Source organism: Pleurodeles waltl, chromosome 12 (assembly GCF_031143425.1).
Source record: "Pleurodeles waltl isolate 20211129_DDA chromosome 12, aPleWal1.hap1.20221129, whole genome shotgun sequence".
Lineage (NCBI taxonomy): Eukaryota > Metazoa > Chordata > Amphibia > Caudata > Salamandridae > Pleurodeles > Pleurodeles waltl.
Genome location: NC_090451.1, coordinates 360,598,008 through 360,619,584, shown reverse-complemented (window position 1 = coordinate 360,619,584; position 21,577 = coordinate 360,598,008). Strand labels below are relative to the sequence as shown.

General features: G+C 42.0%; 1 protein-coding gene across 1 annotated transcript in view; it reads right to left on the bottom strand.

Moving 5' to 3' along the window:
• Positions 1 to 21,577, bottom strand: part of ITFG1 (integrin alpha FG-GAP repeat containing 1) — a 936,956-nt gene that overhangs the window by 875,883 nt on the left and 39,496 nt on the right. The window contains exon 3 of the mRNA XM_069216605.1: positions 14,131 to 14,279. Coding sequence (XP_069072706.1) covers positions 14,131 to 14,279 — 149 coding nt within the window. The remainder of the gene's footprint in view (positions 1 to 14,130; positions 14,280 to 21,577) is intronic.

Sequence of the window (21,577 nt, the reverse complement as noted above, 5' to 3'; positions counted from 1 at the left end):
ATTGAGTTGGTGTTCTAAGAGTTATGATTCTAACAGAATTCGAAAGTGTAAATCAAACATGTCTTTTATAGCTTTATAGAGGGGATCCACAATTTGGCCTTGACCTTTTTCTTTCAGATCTACAGTAGTAATAATATTACAGTAGTAATACTAGTTGTATATTTAACCTGGTAAAACAAAGGTAGATGCTTTTCAAGTACATCCTGTGTATCTTTTTATGTTTACATCCAAAAACAGCCTATTTCGCCTTAAAAACCTTAAGATAAATATCTTTCATGCAGAGGTGGAAAGATACCATCAACAGACCTAAATAGAAATTGATTTTGTTAGTCCACTGGCCTGGGCTTCACAATACAGTGCCTTTAGCTGCAACTGCAAACTGAAGGCATCAAACAACCCCAGTAACTTGGTTACTTCAAGGAATCTGTAGTAAGAAAACTTGGGTAGTTGGGAAACTCCCCTATCCTTGAAGAACGTCTCCCGAATGTAAGGATGTACTTTTTTGCTCAACATAATCTTCCTAAATTATGCCCTGAATATTTGCTGCGTTGATTTCCCTCCCTCATATCATCTGGTAAAAGCAGACAACAAAGTCAAAATCAGCTTTATATAGGTCAGTTTCCATCTTGTCAAGTATAACGGGTGATTTGGGAGTCTCTTTCCATTCACTCATACCTACAAGAAGATGAATGCTTCATCTGACGTAAGGAAATAGTAGGTGACACTCATGTTTATGCAACACCCCTCATCGAACCATCTGAGTCTCATCTTCAGTTCACACCTCAATTTCTGTTTTTATTACAATTACTTCTTATCCAACCTTTTAGGAACCTAGATTATGTAACTGTGAATACTTCATGCTGCTGTTTGATGGTGGCAGGCCCTGGCACTCACTTTTGAGGTCTTATTCATCAGACTTAAACCAAACGGAAGAACGGCAGAAAAGGGAAAAAGAGGGAATATGAGAAACATAGGAATATATTTCACTAAATGTTTGCCGATAAGCCACAAAATGTTGTAAGATCAAAATTCAGGAAGACTTTGCAACATAACCAAGCTTGCACTACTTTGGGGAAACTTTTTTGCTAACATAATGATAAGAAGACATGCACTCCAATTCTTCACAGCACCAAATGGTGTTCCTTCCATGAAGGCAGAAGCTATAGATAAAGGAAAGATTGGTACCTGAAAGGCATGCTCTGACAAGAGAAGAGTGATGGGGAGGTATCTTGATTCAGCTGCAGTCTGCTGCAGTGATATACCATCAGATGAGCAAAGACAGTCTGGAGTCTAACAGGCACAACGAAAAAGAGAACCCAGACTCCTTTAAATGATAATTCTAACCCAGGAACACTTTTTAGTGAAAAGGTCTGCTGATCAACCAACATTTCTACTATTATTATTGATACAGAGAAGTTTTTCTTCTTTGTCCCCAGGCTGAGTTTGAAGTTCTGGATTACATAGGGAGCTTCACTTTAGGTACATCTTTACAATCTGAACTATTAAAATATGCGATTTCAAGTGAATAGTTCAGAACTAAATATAAACCAAATATTTTTAAACCAAACCAAATATGTTGGTCCCCCTTGAAACTTCACTTGGAATCGGCTGGATTGCGTGTTAGAGTTACCAGCCAACCCCTGTATTTCTGATGAAATGTGCTAATGTTAGAGCTGGGCCTCTTGTTGTGTAATGCCCCTGGCATTTTTTGCAGGTGAGCAATCGACCCTGGCCACAATGGCCTACAAAATAATGCACGGATGCCAGTATCTGCAGACATTAGTGAACCTTCAGGCAAACCTCCAGTAATGATTTTGGTTCTGAGGATAGTAACCAGTTGGTATTTTCAAGCGGTTCCCACCAACATGTGTGCGGGTGCTGCTTCTCGCCTATAGTGCCATGAGTTTGTAACTCCCCTCGGACTGTGGTCAGGTGTATCATGCTACCATCTGTCCGAGAAACCTTGTGAAAACTCGATTTCTTTTGCATACTTCCATTAATTGGTCCCTTTTCTAATGCTTCTGCTTTTATCATGTCGTTAAACTTTATGTTTCATCTATGCTTTTATTGACGGTAATTTGGTGCTCCATAAATACAAATGTTAGTCTACTATAAAACAGGAGCGAGTGGCATACACAGTCATCAGGAACACAGGGCTTAATTGTTACAAAACTAAGCTGGATGGCTTTAGTGTGCGAATGAAGCGATCAGGCTTATTTTACCAATAAATCCATAACAGACTGATATCCTCGAAAATCAATGACTAATGAAAGAAATAGTTATTTTGCAAAGATCAGAGGTGTGAGCCAATAAGCGCTTGCTAATCACCTTTGATAAATTCACACAGTGATCACTGTTTAGCTCATGTGACCCCACAAACAAGCTGCAGTGATTTGCTTTTCTATATTTAGCTGCCGTTAATCATCACAATCCAAAATGTGGATATTTTACTTGTTTTGTGATTGCCACTTCCACAATCTCCAGGACTATAAGTGAAAAAGTATGCATCTTAAAACGTGTTCTGGCTTTGGAAGGGCTACTGCACATAAACTCCAATCCCGATCTCACACACTGGGGGAAAAATAAATACCCTTTAATAGTCCAATACCTTCCATTTTATCCTGACGCACACATGCCAACATTTGAAAAATCACATTGGAGAAATTCTGCAGCAGAAACAGTGTCGTATTTGCCAAGAGGCCGTTTTTGGAGAAAAGGTCATTTTATCAAGATTAAGGATATGGCAATCGACATTTTTGTCCAAACCAGAGGGGTCTTCCTTCTTAAATAAAACTAAAAAAAACACACACGTAAGTTGCGACCTTGTGAGTGTGTAAGTGGAGCTCTTAAGCCAGCTTTCCATTATGTTCGGTAGCTCTGCTTGCGATTATGCGGCAGATTCGGCTGTAATGCCGGTAGACAGGAGCCCCAGGAAACAATACCTGAGCAAATATGTTTTCAGATCCCGTAGGATTCGATAAGCAGTCTGCCCTCAGAGCACCTCTACCCCTCTCTCCATCCAGTTTGTGGGGCCCTATTCCCAGTGCTATGCTGTTTTAAAGTTAAGTTTTACAACACCAATGGATGGTGATCCTACAAAAGGAAGAGAAACTAGAAGTATGGAAACAATACCAAAAATACGTGCATGTATATAAGACCCTTCAACGAGATGAATAAAAGCCTGTTGGACAGCATAGATGATGGACATGAAAACTGCATTTTTGTCAATAAGCAACTCTGCTTGTAAAGAAAAACTAGATGACTGCATAAAGCCTATCAAAATGTCAAGGGTGACAGTTTTTATTTGTATAAACTATTGAGGCCAAAGATCACCACGATCCCTCCACGTACCCCGACACACACACCCATCCGTCCTCACAAAAGCTCTGTTTTTAACAACGTGAATGCAGCAAGGGTTCACACTGGCACATTGTGAACTTGAAAGCATTACTGTAATCGCAGCCGTGACAGCAAGAGGTGGAAGCGTTGACCCACGGCGCTATCCACAAAGCAACAGTAAATATAGGACTCTGATCAGAGGGAGCTCAGCTTTTCTAGTAAACTAAATTTCAATGTCAAGCCCTTCTGTGATGCAGGCTTACCTAGCAGCGGTACAATATTTGGACAGACAGCAGAAGCAGGCCTTAGGCAGGGAGGGAGACACACTTGCCTACCATAAGCACGCACAACAAGAGGTTGCAGAGTGATGGCGGGAGCGAGCAGCAGGATACCTCTGAACTCTATGATTTGTTTCCCTTTTGCCACTCTGCACAGGAAGCAACATCACTATTCCTCATCATCCACATGCACAGCAAGTGACATCACTGGATTTTTAATCACCCACCTGCACAGGACTTGACATAACTTATTCCCAGCCAAAACTCTTTAAAAGAAGGTATTCCTAGTTTTCTGCCCTAAGCTGCACCCTCAGGACCAACACTTTCTCAAATTCAAAATTACTACTTTTCAACCCTTCCTAAAACATTTGAGGAATTTATAACTTTCTCCAAAATATTCCAGGGCTGGAGTTATAATAGTATATATACACCTCTTGGAACTTTTGGAGCAAAGTTGCTCCTTCCCCAAATATTCAAGGATTGCAGTCAGAATAGTAAATTTGACCTTCCAGTGTGCACCACACAAACTTCTGCTCCAAAGGTGGCGTTCAGGGCAAGAAATATTTAAAAGAAAAACCCAACCAAGAGGACTTCATTTTCCATCATCCATTTGCACAAGAAGCGACCTCATTGTTTTCTCCACCCATGGTACCCTGTGCTCCTCCCTATTGAGTGGCCTCATCCACAACCCCATGCACATCAATACCCTCCTGTGCTCCTCCATTGTTTTAACCCAGGCACCACTCACTGCATTGCTGCCACCCGGCACCACACAACATGTCAATAGTGTTCACATACGCCTACTGAATGTTTTCATGCACTCTCCTACACCACTGCTCCTGCAGCAACAGTACTGAGAACCCCACCTGTTCAGCTAGGTACAAACCAGCCACCCACTAACACAGAGCAAATACCACCCAAACCACACGCCACACTCACATACATGTTTGAAACACCTGTTTGCTTACCAAACATGCCACAGAGATATGAGACCTACAACACAACCATGCTCCATACCTGCTCCTTCTCACGGAAACATGGCTAGACCAAACCTCAAGACCGAACATCGCTACAGACATCCAAAACAGCTGTAAGGTTGTTAGGCAAGTCAGTCAGCAGAAGCCCGGAGGTGTAGCCGTCATCATATTCTAAGACACCATCAGCTGCACCACATACACAGACAACCCCACCAGCTACATGGAACACCTCATACTTAAGATATACATCACAGTCAACTATTCCCTGGGTGGAACGCTCATATACAGACCACCAGGACCCCACACCAACTTCACCAGCAACATTGCGAACTTCAACGCACCCCTCATCATTAAAGTCAGCTCCTTCATCCTCCTTGGAGACCTCAACTTTCACCTAGAAGACTGTGCTAACTCAAATTCTACATACCTTCTACAAAACCCTGGAAACTTTGCCTCACCCATCATGTTACTGAACCCACACACACTGCCGGACACCTATTGGACCTGAGTTTCTCCTCAATCAACAAGATCACAGATGACAAGCCAGCAACTATGATCTGGAAAGACCAAGCCCTCGTCAGTTTCAGCATACCCATCCAGCACCATCACAGACTTACCATCACTGGTACCCCTCGCTGCAGATGGAAAAGCATCTCAAGAGAGGAGTGGACTACCGCCCTGTCCGAGCACCATAGCTACTTGCAGAAACCCATCAAAGACCTCAACAGATGGATCTCCGCATGGGCCAACACCTTTGCCCCTCTCAAGGGCAACCCAAAGGCAAGAGCCTGACCGCAGGCCAGTTGGTTCACAGAGGAAGTCAGGCTGACGACACACCATTGCAAGCAAATGGTATGCAAATGGAGAAAAAGTTAAGACACCACAGATAAAGGCAGCTTCAAATCAGCTCTAAGACACTACTACCAGTAGATATGGAACACCAATCGCAAAGCTCTTGCAGATCACATTGACACCAGCACTAACAGCAGCAAGGAAATCTTTGCCATCCCCAAAGATTTCACTGCACCTCCTGCCTTTCCAGCAATCATCCCTCACAAGATCTTTGCAACAAACTCTTAGAATTCTTCTTTACCAAAAACACCTCCACATACAACAACTTTGACCCTCAACTGGACCCAGTTACCACTGCAATTCAACTTCCCATAACAGCTGATGAACGAATCCCGGCCTCGTGGCCTGCCATCACCACCGTCAAAATCGCTGCTATCATGAAGATCATGCACACAATGGCATCATCTGACCTTTGCCTCTACCACACCTTCTCCAAAGGTCTCCTAATGATAAGAGAAGCATTAACATTCATCCTCAATGCCCCAATCAACTAAGCCACATTCTCAGACACCTGGAAACATGACAGCATAATGTCCTTTGTCAAGAAACCAATCGCTGGCCCAGCCATGCTTTCTTGCTACGGACCCATCTCCCTCCTACCAGAAAAGGTCTTAGAGAAACTAATCAACCGATGCCTCACCGGCCACCTCTGCAATCACCAGCTCTTCAATGTCATGCAGTCTGGATTCAAGCCCATCCACAGTACAGGAACAGCACTCATCACCACCACAGATAACTTCCACATGATCCTTGACAAAGGAGACACTGCAGCCCTCCTTTTCTTGGACATCTCTGCAACATTTAGCCCAATCTCAAACCCCATCATCAGGCACCTGCTCGAGACTGGCATCTAAGAAACCACTCTCCGATGGTGCTGTTCCTTCTTAACAGATAAAACACAATGTATCAGCCTGACACCTTACTCCCCTGAAGCCCACAAACTCATCTGCAGGGTAACTCAAGGCTCATCACTCAGCTCCACTCTCTTCATCAAATACATGATCCCCTAGCCAACGTCATCCGCACACATGCCATGGACATCCTAAAGCGATATGCAACTCATACTCTACCGCTTAGACAAGACTTCCAACAAATGAAACAAGTTCAACACCTGCATGACTAAGTCACTGGATGAAAGTCGACTGTCTCAAGCTGAAAACCGACAAGACAGAAGCAGTGGTCTTTGGAAAGAGCACCTTACCTTGGGAATACAAAAGGTGGCTGGCCGAACATAGAACCACACCCACACCCAGAACCCACTCCTGGGACCCTGGAATAATCATCAATAGCAAACTGGAAACGACCGCACAAGTCAATGTTGCCACTGCATCCTGCTTCCACACGCTGAAGCTGCCGAGAAAGATCTTCAAATTGCTCCCAAGCAATACTATACAAACTGTCGCTCACTAGTCACCAGCAAGCTGGACTATGGGAACACTCTCAATGCAGAGATCACCAAGGAACACACTAGGAGACTACAAACCATCCAGAACGCAGCAGCTAGACTTATTCTCAACCTCCCACACAGAAATCAAATCACACCACACCTCAGGGAACTACACAGGCACCCGATACACAAACATGCTCAATTCAAACTCCACACACACACACAAGGTACTACACAACTCAGGCCCCATCTACATGAACAGTCACATCTCCTTCCACCAACCACCCAGACTCCTCTGCCGGACTCCTACTCACCACATCCCATGCATGCACAGAACCAGATCAGGAAGACAGGCATCCTCTTGCATTTCTCCTTAAAGTATGGCAAGACCTCCCATTCCACATCAAAACCTCCTCCTTTCTTTTTAAATTCTGCAAGAAGCTGAAAATCTGGCTTTTCAATTAACCAGTCTGCCTTAGCCAGGGCTAGGCGCATAAATATCTGCTCAGCACCAGGATACCCTCACAGGTAAGGGTATGCTTTTGTCATAGAGCTTTCTTGGGTGCACTTTGGTTCTCCATTTTAGTTTGGTTTTAAATGTTACACGTTTTAGGCGGACATTGATTTTAGCAATGACTTTTCTCACACTTTTATGCTTGCACAATATTATTCTGAGAATACGTTGTACATACTGTTTGTTTTCAGTAACATGCAATCTGTACACTCTGTTCAAGGCTAGGAACATAGAACAAAATAACCTAGGGCTTGTTTTGGCTGTTTTAGAGACAGCTGCTGAAACTTAGACATTTCATCGCGTAAGAACAGAGCCTCCAACACAATGTGGCTTTGATTATATAAACAGTGGACTGCCCTATAGGGATCAGAGGGGCACTCCTGCCAGGACTGTCCTGGAATGAATCCTGTGTTCGATATGCAGCTCTGCTGGTGCTGATCTTTCATCTTGCAGAGAAAGGATTGTCAACACTCTAGACCAGCTCCCTGGTGCAACTATCCAGGTACGGGGTGGTCTCAGGCTATCTCCTATTTCAGGCAGAGGCTACTCCCACTCTCAGAGTGTAGGTAAGTGATAAGTGGGAATATACAAAAACCACTTGACATGGTTGAATTATTCATTCTATTCACCATGTTGGTATTGCTGGTTACAATGGTTTGTTTGAACGGTCTAATAATTACAGCTCATTCTCTCTATTGAAGAATATGAATGTTTGAAAACCTTTATTCATATCTTTCTTGTGTTTACCCTGGACATGCATAAATAAACAATGAAAGGGCAAGATCTGTTTCCACAATTTCCTTGAGAATCAGAGGGTCATGGGTTGTTGAAATCATCTGTTACCTTGGTAAGGCTGAGGGTTCGGGTAAGGCAGTGTGAGCTAGCAAGTAACTGGACCGACAGTTCCTGATGGTGTAGATGGATTCAGTCCCTACATCTTGAAGTTCTGTCATCCTAATAAGCATCCTACTTTATTTGTGCTAACTGTATAACACTTTACAAATACAGTTAATATAACATCTGTCAGCAAGAACTGCATGGAGGATGATGTCAAGTCTACAGCACAAATTACTGGGACTGTGATAGCTGATCCTCCGGCACATATGGCATGCTTATACCATTTACTACACAGTAAATGACTGAATGATAACCTAGAACTAAACATGCATAATTGTAAACCTGCCAATTTTGCACAAGTAGCAAGTTAGCTACAGGCCCTATGCGACGCCACAGTATTTTCAGATGCAGTTTGAGCAGGTAGGCAGCTACACAATCTTGAACCAGACACAGGGGCTACTCAACAAACAGGGCCACGGTTTAGAACAAACAGCTTATCTTTATGACTGGCAAGCTATGTTCCCTTAAAAGATATAAAAGGGATGTGTTAAAATACCCCTTGTCTCTTCGTGGCAGGCGCACAAGGAGGCCCAGCAAATCCATCAATGACAAAAGGGTTGGTTTCTTTGATTTTACGTTTGCAGGGTTTCATGGGGCCGGCGTGAGGCCTCAATGAGAGTGGAGTACTTGGAATTACTGCCAGAGCAGCTGGCTTTCAGGAACTGAGAAAACAGGTTCCAGCCTTAATACTTAGATACATCACCCTAATACTTTCTGATTAAGTATTTTATATAAACTGCAAATACTTTTAAATCCTCCTCCTTTTTGTTCATCTTCACATATGAGTGCATGCGAGTTCGGCTGTGCACTGTACAATACATCTCTTGTATTTGATTTAATAGCCTATAAAGTTGCTCAATCTATAGTTAGGAGCTAGGCCACATATAGGGTACTCACGATCCATTACTTGCCTTTTAGTTCACAGATAGCAGGGGTCAAGAATGTTTCTCACTTCATTTTACAATCTCTGACTTTTAATAAATACTTTGCACATAATCCAATGTACTACGGTCAGGGCACTGGAATTATGCTGTAAGGGAGCACCAAATTATGCAGCAGGGTTCACAACATTTTGTAGCAAGAAAAGGCAAATTATGCTGCATAAAGCAGCACATTTTTTAAAGTATGACTTCATTGTTTTGTCATTTGTACACATTTATACACTTTATAATACTGCTTGCTCAAATATTCAACCTCATTACTACCAGTTTAACTACCAAATGCAAAATATGCAACTGAAAGAGGACCAGTTAACCATTGTAAAGGACCCTCCATTGCGTGCGAACATATGTAGCCACATTTTAGTTACTTTTGATCCATTTCAGCTGCAAACATTTTTTTCTTAAAATCTGCGGATTATGCAGCAGATATTATGTGTCAAATGCAGCAGATCCATAATTATGAGTAAAAAACCACAGCCACAAAATTTATTAATTCTATGTGAATAAAAATGCTTTATTTTTATTTTTTATTTTTATTTTATTTGGAAGACCCTTTACCATCTTCTCACATGACCTGTGCTGCATGATTGACATTGCACATATTTTCAAGGCATCAGCTCTTAAGTACTAGAGATGACCCTTGGCTCAGCTGTCCTTGTTGATTTGTGGGCTTGCCCACCGGTACCTTGTACTATAGTCAAAGTCACTGGACTTATGCAGCAGGAAGGGACCTAATCATGGGTCAGGGAAGATTTATGCCACAAGGAAAGGCAAATTATGCAGCATAATGTGGCACATTTCATGATTTTATTACTTCATTATATTGTCATTTTTAAAGTTATTATTTAGTAAATATTCTCCAGCTTTTTTTTCCATTCCCATATCCCAAAACAGATAAAATATTTAGTTGCACAATATTAGTTTACAACAAACCACCTTTGCTATATCAGATTAGAACATTTCACGGTTTAATAAATTCATGTGATGGACTGCAAGCCAAATCTGAAAACAGACATATGAACTGAGCAGCTCTGAAAATCACTCTACATGTCTTTGAAACAAATTAACTAGGAGCTGGAAAACAATCTTTTAAATACATGGTTTCTCTAGATGTTAGAGTCGAACATTTGACAGTTCACTGCACATCCAAAAGCTACTCAATTAAGGACATCCAATCTGAAATGGTTTCCTTCTAGAAAGCATTTATTCCCACCTATTTCCTGATTCCTCAATTCTAACTTTGCTGTCAGTTGTTCAATTACTTTTCTAGTGATCTCATGCTTACATCTGCCAAAGTCACCACATCCAGGACATTTCAAGTGTCTACTTATTCAGTCTATTTAATCGCTGTCATACATATCAGCGCTAACCTACAAACCGCACTGCAGAGCATCCGCAACCCAATCTCACCTGCTGCATCACTATCCAATTTTTTTTTCGGAAGGTACACTGTGTTATCTTAACTGTTACCACATTGACTATTCAAGGACAGACCCAAGATGCCTCTCCTATGCATGGATTATCGACCTAAATTCTCATAGTGGCGTACACTAAGGAGTTTAGATGGGAAACATTTGAATATAGCAATAACACTGGCATAGGTTTCAAGATCAACTCCAGACTGCTGAGTAACCGTTTACACTACACTATCACTTTTAGCTTTAAGTAGTTATTCAGAGACTAAATTGAACATGGCACCCCTAATCCTAGAAGTCAAGCGTGTGCACTGCAAAAACTACTGTTCCCAATCCCAACCATTTTACCAATAGATTTATTTCGAAGAGTAACATAAGGAACTCACTATCTGCTTCTTGAATTCTGCCATCTACAATTTGTAAAGCCACCAATAGACCCAGAAACATGGTTACGTGTAGTCATTTCATTGTGCATTAATCAACTGAATTTACCGTCTCATGCTCAAAGAATGGGTGAGATCTATGTGCCAATCAGCAAACTATCATGCTTTTCATTGGAGGCATACCTAATGATACAACACAGCTTACTTGGGATAAAAACCAAACACAGCACTTGTTTCCAGAGAGACCGTCAACCCATGTAATAATAATCACATTTCAGAGAGAGAAGCTGCTTGGAATGGTTTGGGAGCAAAGGTATTTCATTTGAGTGATGCTTTCTAAAATGGTACATGACACGATCACAGAAGCAGCTCAGGGCACAAAGCACATCAAAAAATCTATGAAACATAAATGGTGTACAAGCTGACAGACATTGGAGAAAAAGTAATGTTCTTCTCAACGCTGTCGAAAGGAGTGAAGATTCAGTAATAGAACTGAACAGTGGAAACTAGGGCAAATGCTTTTGTGTCACTAACACTGTGCAAGGATAGTTCATTTCAAACTTTGGTATATGTTAATGGTCTTAAAATCACAAATTTAACACAAAGTTACATCATACAAATCTGCAATAGTGCTAGTGGTTCTAAGTAGAGCAACTAAAGTTTCTGAAAAATGAGACAATATATTTTATGCAACTAGCAAAAAACACGTTGATTTGGGGGGGCGGAGGGGGAAGTACTTTTTAGGTCTCACCTACTAGTTAGTACATGAGAGGTCTGTCATGAGACATTGTCAGCTTATAGTTGACTTAGAGTACGCTCATTGGTAAGTTTCATTGTCATTCATTTGCTTGCTTCCTATTCGGTAGCTTGTGCGGGCTTTCCTTCCTTTTCTTAGGTTTCTCAATCCCCTGGAGCATGTAAACAACATTTGAATCCTCCCACTGTTCATTTTTCAGGTGTGACTTTTTCTTTTTGTTTAAGCATGTCACAAAGTATGAGGTTTTCAACTGCCTCCCAAGTGTGCTTCCCTTCCCTCCTCTGTGCTCATTATATGGTGTGTGCTAGTGCCGATCTGCTGTCCCTTTAGGCCTTCTCACCTCGGACAGGATTGGCAGCTGATTGTCCTTTGCCATAATGGTGCCCCACCTTGCGTGGATGGCATACAGGTTGGTGTCTTCAAAGAGCCTGACCTAGAAAGCCTTACTGCCCTCTTTCAGAACCATAATTGCAGAGCTCAGATCGGTCTTGAAGTCCAATGCCATCTCCTGCAACAAGCGTTAGAAGGGCATTTTGTGGATGATCAGCTCGGTTAAGCTATGGTAGTGGTGGATCTCACAGAGCGCCTCAGTCCCTGGCCAGCAGCAGTGAAGCTTCTTGACTCAGCTGGTAGAAGCAGCCTTCTTGCGAGCAGTCTTCGTAGCCAGCTGTTTGTGAGGTGCTATACCTCTGGTGGACTTGCAGGTGGTTGCTTGGGATAGGCCACAGGGAGGGTGTGAGCTGTCACTGTATGACGTACAAGATACAATGAACTCTCAATACACTCACTCTCATAAAATACAACATGCAGGTGATGCCCTCTCTTTTGCCTATCTCTCCTGCATGCTCCATGTTGCTCTCTTCCAGTTCTTTGCACCCCTATGCGTCCCCCTGCCCCCATCGTCAGTGCTGCATCTCGACTTTGTGGAAATCAGCATTTCATTTTTCAATGCAGTCTGAAAGTCAGTGGTCAATATCCTATAACACCCTAGGGAATTACCATTACGGAGAAGTTGACTCCACACCAGGTTATCATGATAGGTCTTGCAAGACTGCTGGAGCATCCATCCACTCTTAGGCCAAGAGTTTATCCAGTAATGAGAGAAACTCAGGCAAGAGGACAGTGTGATTTTTTCTTCTCAAGGCACACTCTTCCCAACTGAAGTCTGGCACACTGCTGATCTGCTGTGAACAGGTACGCAGCACACAGGGCCCCAAGAATTTTAAGTAGTAAGGGAGCTATTCCATTGTTTTATAGTGTAGCATACAGAGGTAGTGTGAGGGTAATAGGATGCTAGAAACATTCTAAAACATTTTAGAAGTATTCATTTTATTCTTGTTGCTAGCAACATTCACAAGTGCTGTTTTAATTGTATTCTGTGTGATTATTATTCCTGTACTAAGCAAAGGAATAAAACTGTTGAAATAAACACTTTAAAATAGACTGGGCCATTCTTAGAGCTATGATTTAGAGTACTATTCTAAGAATAAACGGAGTTTGAATTATCACTGTGTCCCTGAACCCTTTCTGGCACTGTAAGTAAAACAAATTCCACCCTTGTAGGAATGCTCAAGTGGGTTGTGTGGGGTTGCAGTTAAACCGGACTTCCTTACTTAGTGATGGTGCACTGAACTAAGTCCTTGCACCCGTTGGTTATGAACACAAACAATGCAGAGCTGGGCCCTAGAATGCAGGATTCACAACAACAGCTGGCCATAAAATGCATTAAGTTAGTACAATTCTGCACCCACCACACCAAGTCCGGGAAAAGGATGAACATCAAGTGCCAAAACTTCAGAGAAATTGAACAGAATTTCTGCACCTAACATGTAAAAACTTGCACCACGTGAAAAACCGGGTACTAGGCTTAATTATCTGTTACCATTAAAATTCAAATATTATTCATTAAATGGCCTTAAACATCTCCAAATTACTTTGTCAGCTGTACCAGAGATGCAAAGTTGATGGATGAATTGCTTGAAACAATCAAAAGATATCATGAGCAAAGATAGGCACAAAATACATGCATTTACCTGCCACAAAAAAATTTGCCATCCTGTAGTTGTTCGTAAAAGCTTTAAACAAAGCATGAATAAACTAGGTAATAGTGGGCACCACTGTCATGCCCAGCACCATATTTGAAATATATTACTGACTTGCCCGTTCAGCGCTATGGCTGCTGGTGGCGTTATACACAGAAGTATTACTTAAAAGATTATGAAGGGGCTATGAACTTTCATGAAACAACCAGGGCTCCATTTTAATTTGAACACAATTATAATGCTGATATGGTTTGTTGGGCAGTGGTGTTATTCTCTTACAAAAACTGTAGCTAACTTACTTAGCATGAAAGATTGAACAACAAGTAGGAGAAGAACTATCCAACTTACTTAAAGTTTGGTTGTGCCCCCAGTAGATAACTGCTGAAAGATGAATGTCATTTGTAGGCTGATTTTCTGGAGCAGTAGTAAGAAGTACATCCATCTGTGAATCCCCATTGTAATCTCCTGGAACAACACTTGTTATCTCGACTTGCTTTCTTTTGAAAAAGAAACAAACATTTTATATTCTACTACCATCCAAAGATATCATGAAAGAATTTTGCACAATGAAATCCAAACTGTCTGTTTTTAGGTACAGGCTGAATCAGCACAGGGGATTGACACTAATTACATTTGGGTCAGAATCGCAATCTCCACTTTCTTTGAACGTGAATTTGTACATAGAAGCCCCTGAAAACATTTAGCAACACACTAACACAGTGTACTATTTTGCCTTTTAAAATCCAATTTATTTCCAAATTCACTAAACTGAACACAATTGAAGCGAGTGACAGAGAAACCATAAATCTGAACCTCAGCATGCACTAACCAGGACTCTCCGAATCCCAATGAACATGCCACAAGCATATATGGGAATTACAGATATGCAGATATCCTCATAATCCAGTAGACCACCCTCACTGGACAATCCAATGCAATATGCATGACAGAACTGTGTTTTCCTCAGCATTTTAATTATCGTCTATCATGGGCTTAGGAACTGTGAGGGAGGCGGGGATTTATCTCCCACCAGATTTGGAGCTGGCGGGACACAGGGGGACAAAGATGGGGGGAAAGAGGAGGACAAACGACCCTGACGTTTATAAAGAGATTCTGATGCAGCCCCTGTTTAAACTTCATTCGTTTTTCAGTGCATTAAAAGCATGAGGACTGATAACGAATGAAGTTTAAATAGGCTTCTAATTTAAATTCTACATCTCTTAAAGAGGCTTCAGATCCCCCGTCCCACCAGCCTCCTGTGGTGTAGCTAGGGCTGCTGCAGCTTGGATGACACAGGGGGAGGATTCTTATCAGACATGTGTGCTGGACTCTAGTACTTCACAGGTCATTGAAAGGCCTTTTAAAAGTACAGGAGGCATTGTTTTTTTAATTGCTTCTTGTGACCCCCTGCTGTATCGCTCTCTCTTCAGCTCACTTGCAAGGTGCCAATAAAAGACTTGGTGGGGAAAGATAAATGGATGAATGGCCCATTAGCATATCTCTCCCCATTGACAAATACACTGCAGTAGTATCTTGTCACACTTTTAACTACCACAAAGGAGAGGTTATGCAAGTTTCTTTTAAAATATAAATGAGCAAGACAGATACAATTTGTATTATATTGGCATTTCAATAGCGCTTTACTAACCCTTGTGTCCCAAGGAGCTGTTATATAAATATTTATGACAGAACATAAATGTCAGACAAAAAAAAAATAAAGAAAAATGTTCTTAGCACCTTGAAACCATTCCTGACATAAGGCACTGTTTAAACAGAATCTTTAATGAAAAAAGTTATATTCTGTCATCTATAAATAATTTTATTTAATAGCCCATCCCTCCATGTCCATCCCCTCTTCTCATTTCAGAGAACTGTTGCCTTTAGCAAAGCGTACTGTAGGTGGTGTAAGCCCTATTACGCTGTAAAGTGCATGTCACATTTTCCTTCTCTATTTGTCTCTCTTTTTCACCTCAAATGTATGCATAGAAGCAGCAAAACCACATGGTAAGAGGGCAACTCTGATAATCAGATGCAACATTTATGCAAGCTTTGGGTGTTAAACTCTTACTAATGCGCACACATTGTTAGGATTTGTAAAAATGGCAATATAATGAAGTAATACTATCTCAAAAAGTGTCACATTATGCAGCATAATTTGCTTTTTACTGCTGCATAATTTAGTCAGTGTTGCCACATAATTCCAGAGGCCCTGCCCATGGACAATAACTAAATGTTAATATAATTTCAGGCACCTTAAATGGAAAATAAATGCAAGATAAACTAATGTGTGGGTAATGTATTGTTCTGAGAGTAATCAGGGTGAGCTCAGTCAGAGCCAAGGCAAAGGTCTGGCTTGACTCTTACAGCCCGTGCAGAAGCAGAGCCATGAAAATGTCTACAATGAAAATCGTACGCCAAAATCACTTAAAATACGATAATGTCTTTTCAAAATTCAAACAAGGGTATTCCTTTAACATGTGGAAGTTTTGACATTAATATGACACATTTTACCATTGCACTGATAAGTATTTATTAAAAATGATAATTTTAAAATATGAATTTAGAAACATTCCTGTCCTGACAGTTGTCATGTCAATCCTTTATGATGCCCACATTCGTTTAAATAGAGCAACATAAGTCTATTAAGTGAAGCACAATAGATTTTGTACAGCTGGTATTCATGTATATGAAGGTGCTTTCACATGCAATATTGAAGAAGAGGAAAATGAGTAACATAAAACATTTGCCTAGGATCACAGAATTTGGTTAAGCAGGTAAGTCATGATTAATCCAGATTTTCTGGTATCACTTTGTACAAATCAACCACTAAATTGGAATTTAATTGTCTCTATTTTACTTCAAATGTTAGTGTTTTGCTTTACCTTTTTGTACATGAGGGTAGAGTGAGGGTGGCAGGCAGAAGCCACATGAAAGCTTGGCTTGTTATAGGCTTAAGGTTCCAAAGGTACCCCGGTCTGAGCCAGAGTTAAGGCTCAAGCTTGTTTGAGCTTTCAGTGGCTTACACACCTCTAGGTTAAATATGATTACCAAAGATATCTGTTTGTATTACCGGTTGGTGCTCTGGGAACTAGTGACTTGTGTGTATGAGGTCCCAGCCTGGGAGTTAAAGCAATGTAAATATGTTGGATAATTTAAAAATCTATTACAGGCTGCACACAGTAGAAAACAGACTGACAGAAAATGTGCAGAAAGACACCAGGGGAAATGTACTAACTTATTTCACCAGATTTGCAGGACGAAAAAGTGACGCAATTCGAGACAGTGTTGTGTAGGACGTTACTTTCCAGTACACATCCGAATATGCTTTGAAACCTTACCTAACATAATGTAAAGTAGACCTAAGCACTACTCTGCGGCAAGGGTATGTTCCATGGGTTGTACATGGCCATTCCCATACAACCATCCATGGTTTTTGATGCAAAGCCTAGTTTACTACAGAAAAAGGTAGACTTAGTGTCAAACCTTTGCACCTCCTTGAAGCAGGTATAAAGAATGAGTAATGTTTAATTTTCTCGAAACTTTTGAAACTTCACGCATATACAGCACTTTACAGCATACATACAGGGGTAAAAATATTAAACTATGGTAAAGCATAGTTTTTGTACAGAAGGGGACCCTAACACTACAAAAACCTATGCTTCACATCACCCATATACACGTGTGCATTTGTGGAAGGCAGCTACATGTGCACCAGCGCAGAGAGAAACAAATCCGGCATCGTACTTTAGTAGATTTGTTGATGGTCTACTCACTCCTATTGGTGCAGAAAAGCAACTTTGGTTACTGTCCTGCGTTGTATCAAAAGTAAAAAATCTGCCCCTTAATATTTAAATGTTTTCAGTGCTTTCAAATGTAACTTTTGTTTAGAACAACACATTCGGACTTTACCTAGTGCAAACCTTTCCAGGACGGGTAAAAACCTTAGAGTGCCTTTAAAAATGAATAACCCTCTGACACAAGGAAGCTTCAAATGGTTTTAAGAATTAAAGCCTGTACTGTTGCCAAAGGAGACCTTAGATTTGCTTATTAACCAAGCATCACTGACACTCATCTTGTTCTGCATATTCCACTACACTGAATTTCTGTGAGCATCTCACACGGCAGTGCCACACTTCTCATTGCTGCAAGCATCTCACGACGTTCTCATACAAAAGGCATATTTCATGCCATGTTTTGCTGCATTTTCAGCTACTCAGACTGTAAGCACCCTACACTAATGGCATTCATCTGCAGTAATACTTTCTGCAGATTAGACAGTAAACGTTTGACGTTTTTTAAATGTGTTTTATATTTTGAGGTGTGTTGAGAGCATACAGTGTCTCGATCTCCACTTTGCAACCACAGGACAGCAAGCAATATACTTCAACTGTGTGTGGTAGGATCCTCACTTCCCCTCCGCCTGCTGTGCAATGCTAAAGAAAATGGCAGCAGAGTTATATGTTGAAAATAGGATCGACTAAGAGCACACAGTTTTTCAAAAGGAAGACTGACAGTAACAAACATTGTTCCTGGCTTCATATTACCCACAGCACTGCAGTGCAGTTATCATGTAGCAGGTTCTGATGAAAATGCCCTGCGATTGCCCTCATGGATAAATGCGACTTTTGGGAGCCCTGCACAGATCGTAATGCGGTGCTTATTACATCATACTTTCTTTTAAAAAAAGGAGAACCTGGGATTAGACATCTTGTAGTTCTTTGACTAAAACAGTGGTTCCCAACCTTTTGACTTCTGTGGACCCCCACTTTATGATTACTGGAACCTAGGGACCTCCACTGAATCATTATTGGAATCCAGTGATCCCACCACTGGGTCATTACTAAAAGCTGGGGACCCCCAAAGAAGGCTTCACGGACCCCCAGGGGTCCCCGCACCACAGGCTGGGAACCACTGGATTAAAACAAACACACATTATCACATTTAGTGGAGTAGTGCTGTCTGCTAATGCAGGTGAACTGCCAACTGGAGGTCTGGTCAAGGGTTTTAATAGCATTGTTTCTAAGCACTTTCATTCTTTGACAAGCAGATTGCTAAGCCTCTTTTAGGGGCCTGGGGCAGTAGGTGGTTAGTTAATGACTGACACTAAAAAATTGGGTTTTTGATTGAGTGGGTTGAAAACCTTTTTCAAGCAACAATCACAGTCCTGGTTAGGGTGAACCAAAAACATCACAAAATTAACCTGTGCTTAACCCTCTGATAGCTTGGTATAAAGCAGCTAGGCTTAACTTAGGGGCACTGTATTAAGTACGTATGCAGTACACAAACAGTAATAAAGTAAAAACACCACAAAAGAAAAATCCTACAGCAATTTAGAAAATAGAGTAAAATGTAATTAATAAAATGAGAACAAAATGACAAAAATCCAATCAGTAGTATCAGAGATAAGCAATTCTAAAGGTTTAAGTAAAAATAGCAGCAAGAAGCAGAAAGCTCTAACTGTATGTATCTGGTCGCTAGTCCGGGCCCAAGTCACAAGCTCATGCCAGCCACAACAGAGTGGCGGCTGGTTACAGGGACCAACTTAGTCCAGTTGAAAAAGATTACCTTCTCAGAGTCCTGCGTGCAAAGTTCCAAACATCAGGACTGCACAGGAGGAGCTCAACTAAGGACAGCCAAGGGTTCAGGACATTGGGAAGCATTTCTTGGGGATCCGGAACTCACTCTAGCGGAGGCCAGCAGGGCTCATGCAGGTCCAGCTGCAAGTGCAGGCAGGTCTAGTTGTAGGTACAGGCATGTCCAGCTGCAGCAGGTCAGCTGGGCAGTTGCAGGGAGGCTTTGAGTTTGTTGTATCCCTGTGGCTCAGAACAAGTCAGCCAGCTGACCATTAGAGTCACTCTGGTAGACCTGGGTTCAAGGAGATGGTCCTCTAGTGGCGAATGCTCTGCTGCTTTGGGCCTGCCTTGTTTCTCAGAGGATAGCCCTGCTGCTTTAGGCCTGCCTTGGTGCTTGACTGCCATGCTTCTTGAGGCCTACCTTGTTGCTTGAAAGAGTTTCACGCAACAAGACAAGCCTCAGGAAGCAGGGCACTCCTATGCAGAACAAGGCAGGCCTCAAGCAGCAGGGCATTCCCCTGGAGGACAAAGCAGTCCTTCTGTATGTAGTCTTCCACAGGTCTAGGAGTGTTCTGAAGAGTTGGTCTGAGGGTCCAATATTCATACCTTGTGCCACCTTTTGAAATCGGAGAAACGTCTAGACCTAACCCCACACCTGCTTCTGGAATTTCCTTCCTTCCCCTACCCAGGCTCCAAGGGTTCTAAGGTGACAATCAACTGGTGTCATGTTCTTTGTGAGTGTGCTGAAGCAGGCCCCTTTGAAATGTAATTGGGCCAGGGAGCAACTCTGCTCCTCCCACCTTGCTAACACCTAATCATCCTTTCATTCACTGTCTGGTAAGAATACACAAAGGTCAATCACCAACTACATCCATTCTTATGCCCCAGGACACAGGCACCAAATGGTTGTGACAGGAAAATGCCAGCTTTCTAAAAGTAGCATTTTCAGAACTGTGACTTAAAATCCAACTTTACCATTAAAGAGGGTTTTAAATTGCAATTCTTTAGACACCAAAATCTATCTTCCCACCTGTTCCCAATTGAAGGTTATCACTTGTTTAATGTAATAATGTAACCCAATATGATGCTATGGGAGAGGCAGACCTTGCAGTAGTGAAACAAATGTAAGAGTTTTTCATTAGCAGTACATGGAAAACTGAAAGGCACATCGACAACATTTTACATACACTGCAACCTGCCCTATTATGCATTAAAAATGTAGGTTTAGGCCAGGCAAAAGGTTTATTTCTTTTAAACAAAACTGCACACCAGGCTACAGTGGCAGGTGTAAAATGTTTCAAAGGGCTTTTTCATTGGATTGGATCAATAAGTGCTGCAGGTCCACTAGTAGCATTTAATTTACAGGCCCTGGGGGTATGTAGTGCCACTTTATTTGGGACTTACAAGTAAATTAAATGTGCCAATTCAATGTAAGCCAATGTTACCACGTTTAAAAGACAGAGCACAAGCTCTTTACCACTGGTTAGCTGTGGTAAAATGCACCAAGTCATACAAGCCAACAAAAACAGGTTTGGAAAACAAGAGGGGAGAAGACAAAACATTTACGGATAACCCTGCATGCAGGGCCAAGTCCAACACATACTGTTTTATTATCGGTGTCCCATTGCCTAAGAAACTGTTAAATTCAATTCAATATGTATGTGTTGCCGGGACGCGCTGGAAGCCATTTGCTTCCAGCGCGTCGAGGGGAGAGGACTTCCCAAAGTAAGTCCTTCCCTTTTTGGGGGTTTTGGGGGGGGGGGGGGGAAACAGACACGGGGAGAAAGGAAAGGGTTTTTCCTTTCCCCCTGTGCCTGTTTTCACTAGATTCCTGCTCCACGATCGCGGGCAGGGCCGCGATCGTGGAGCAGGAATCTCCACTAGACACCAGGGATTTGTTGCGGTATGGTTCTTTTGGGGGCGACCCCTTGGGCAATTTTATTTAGTGTTTCACACCCCCCCCCCCCCCCCCCTTGGGGGCAGATCGCCGATCTGGGGGGGCGAAATCCACTAGACACCAGGGATTTCTTTATATGTAAGTTTATTTTAGGGGCGACCCCTTGGGCAAGGGTCGCCCTCCCTAGGGGGCTATTTTATTTAGTATTTGCCCCCCCCTTGGGGCAGATCGCCGATATTTCGGCCGATCTGCCCCCGGGGGGGGTGGGGAGGGCGAAATCCACTAGACACCAGGGATTTCTTTATTATACGTTTATTTAGGGGGC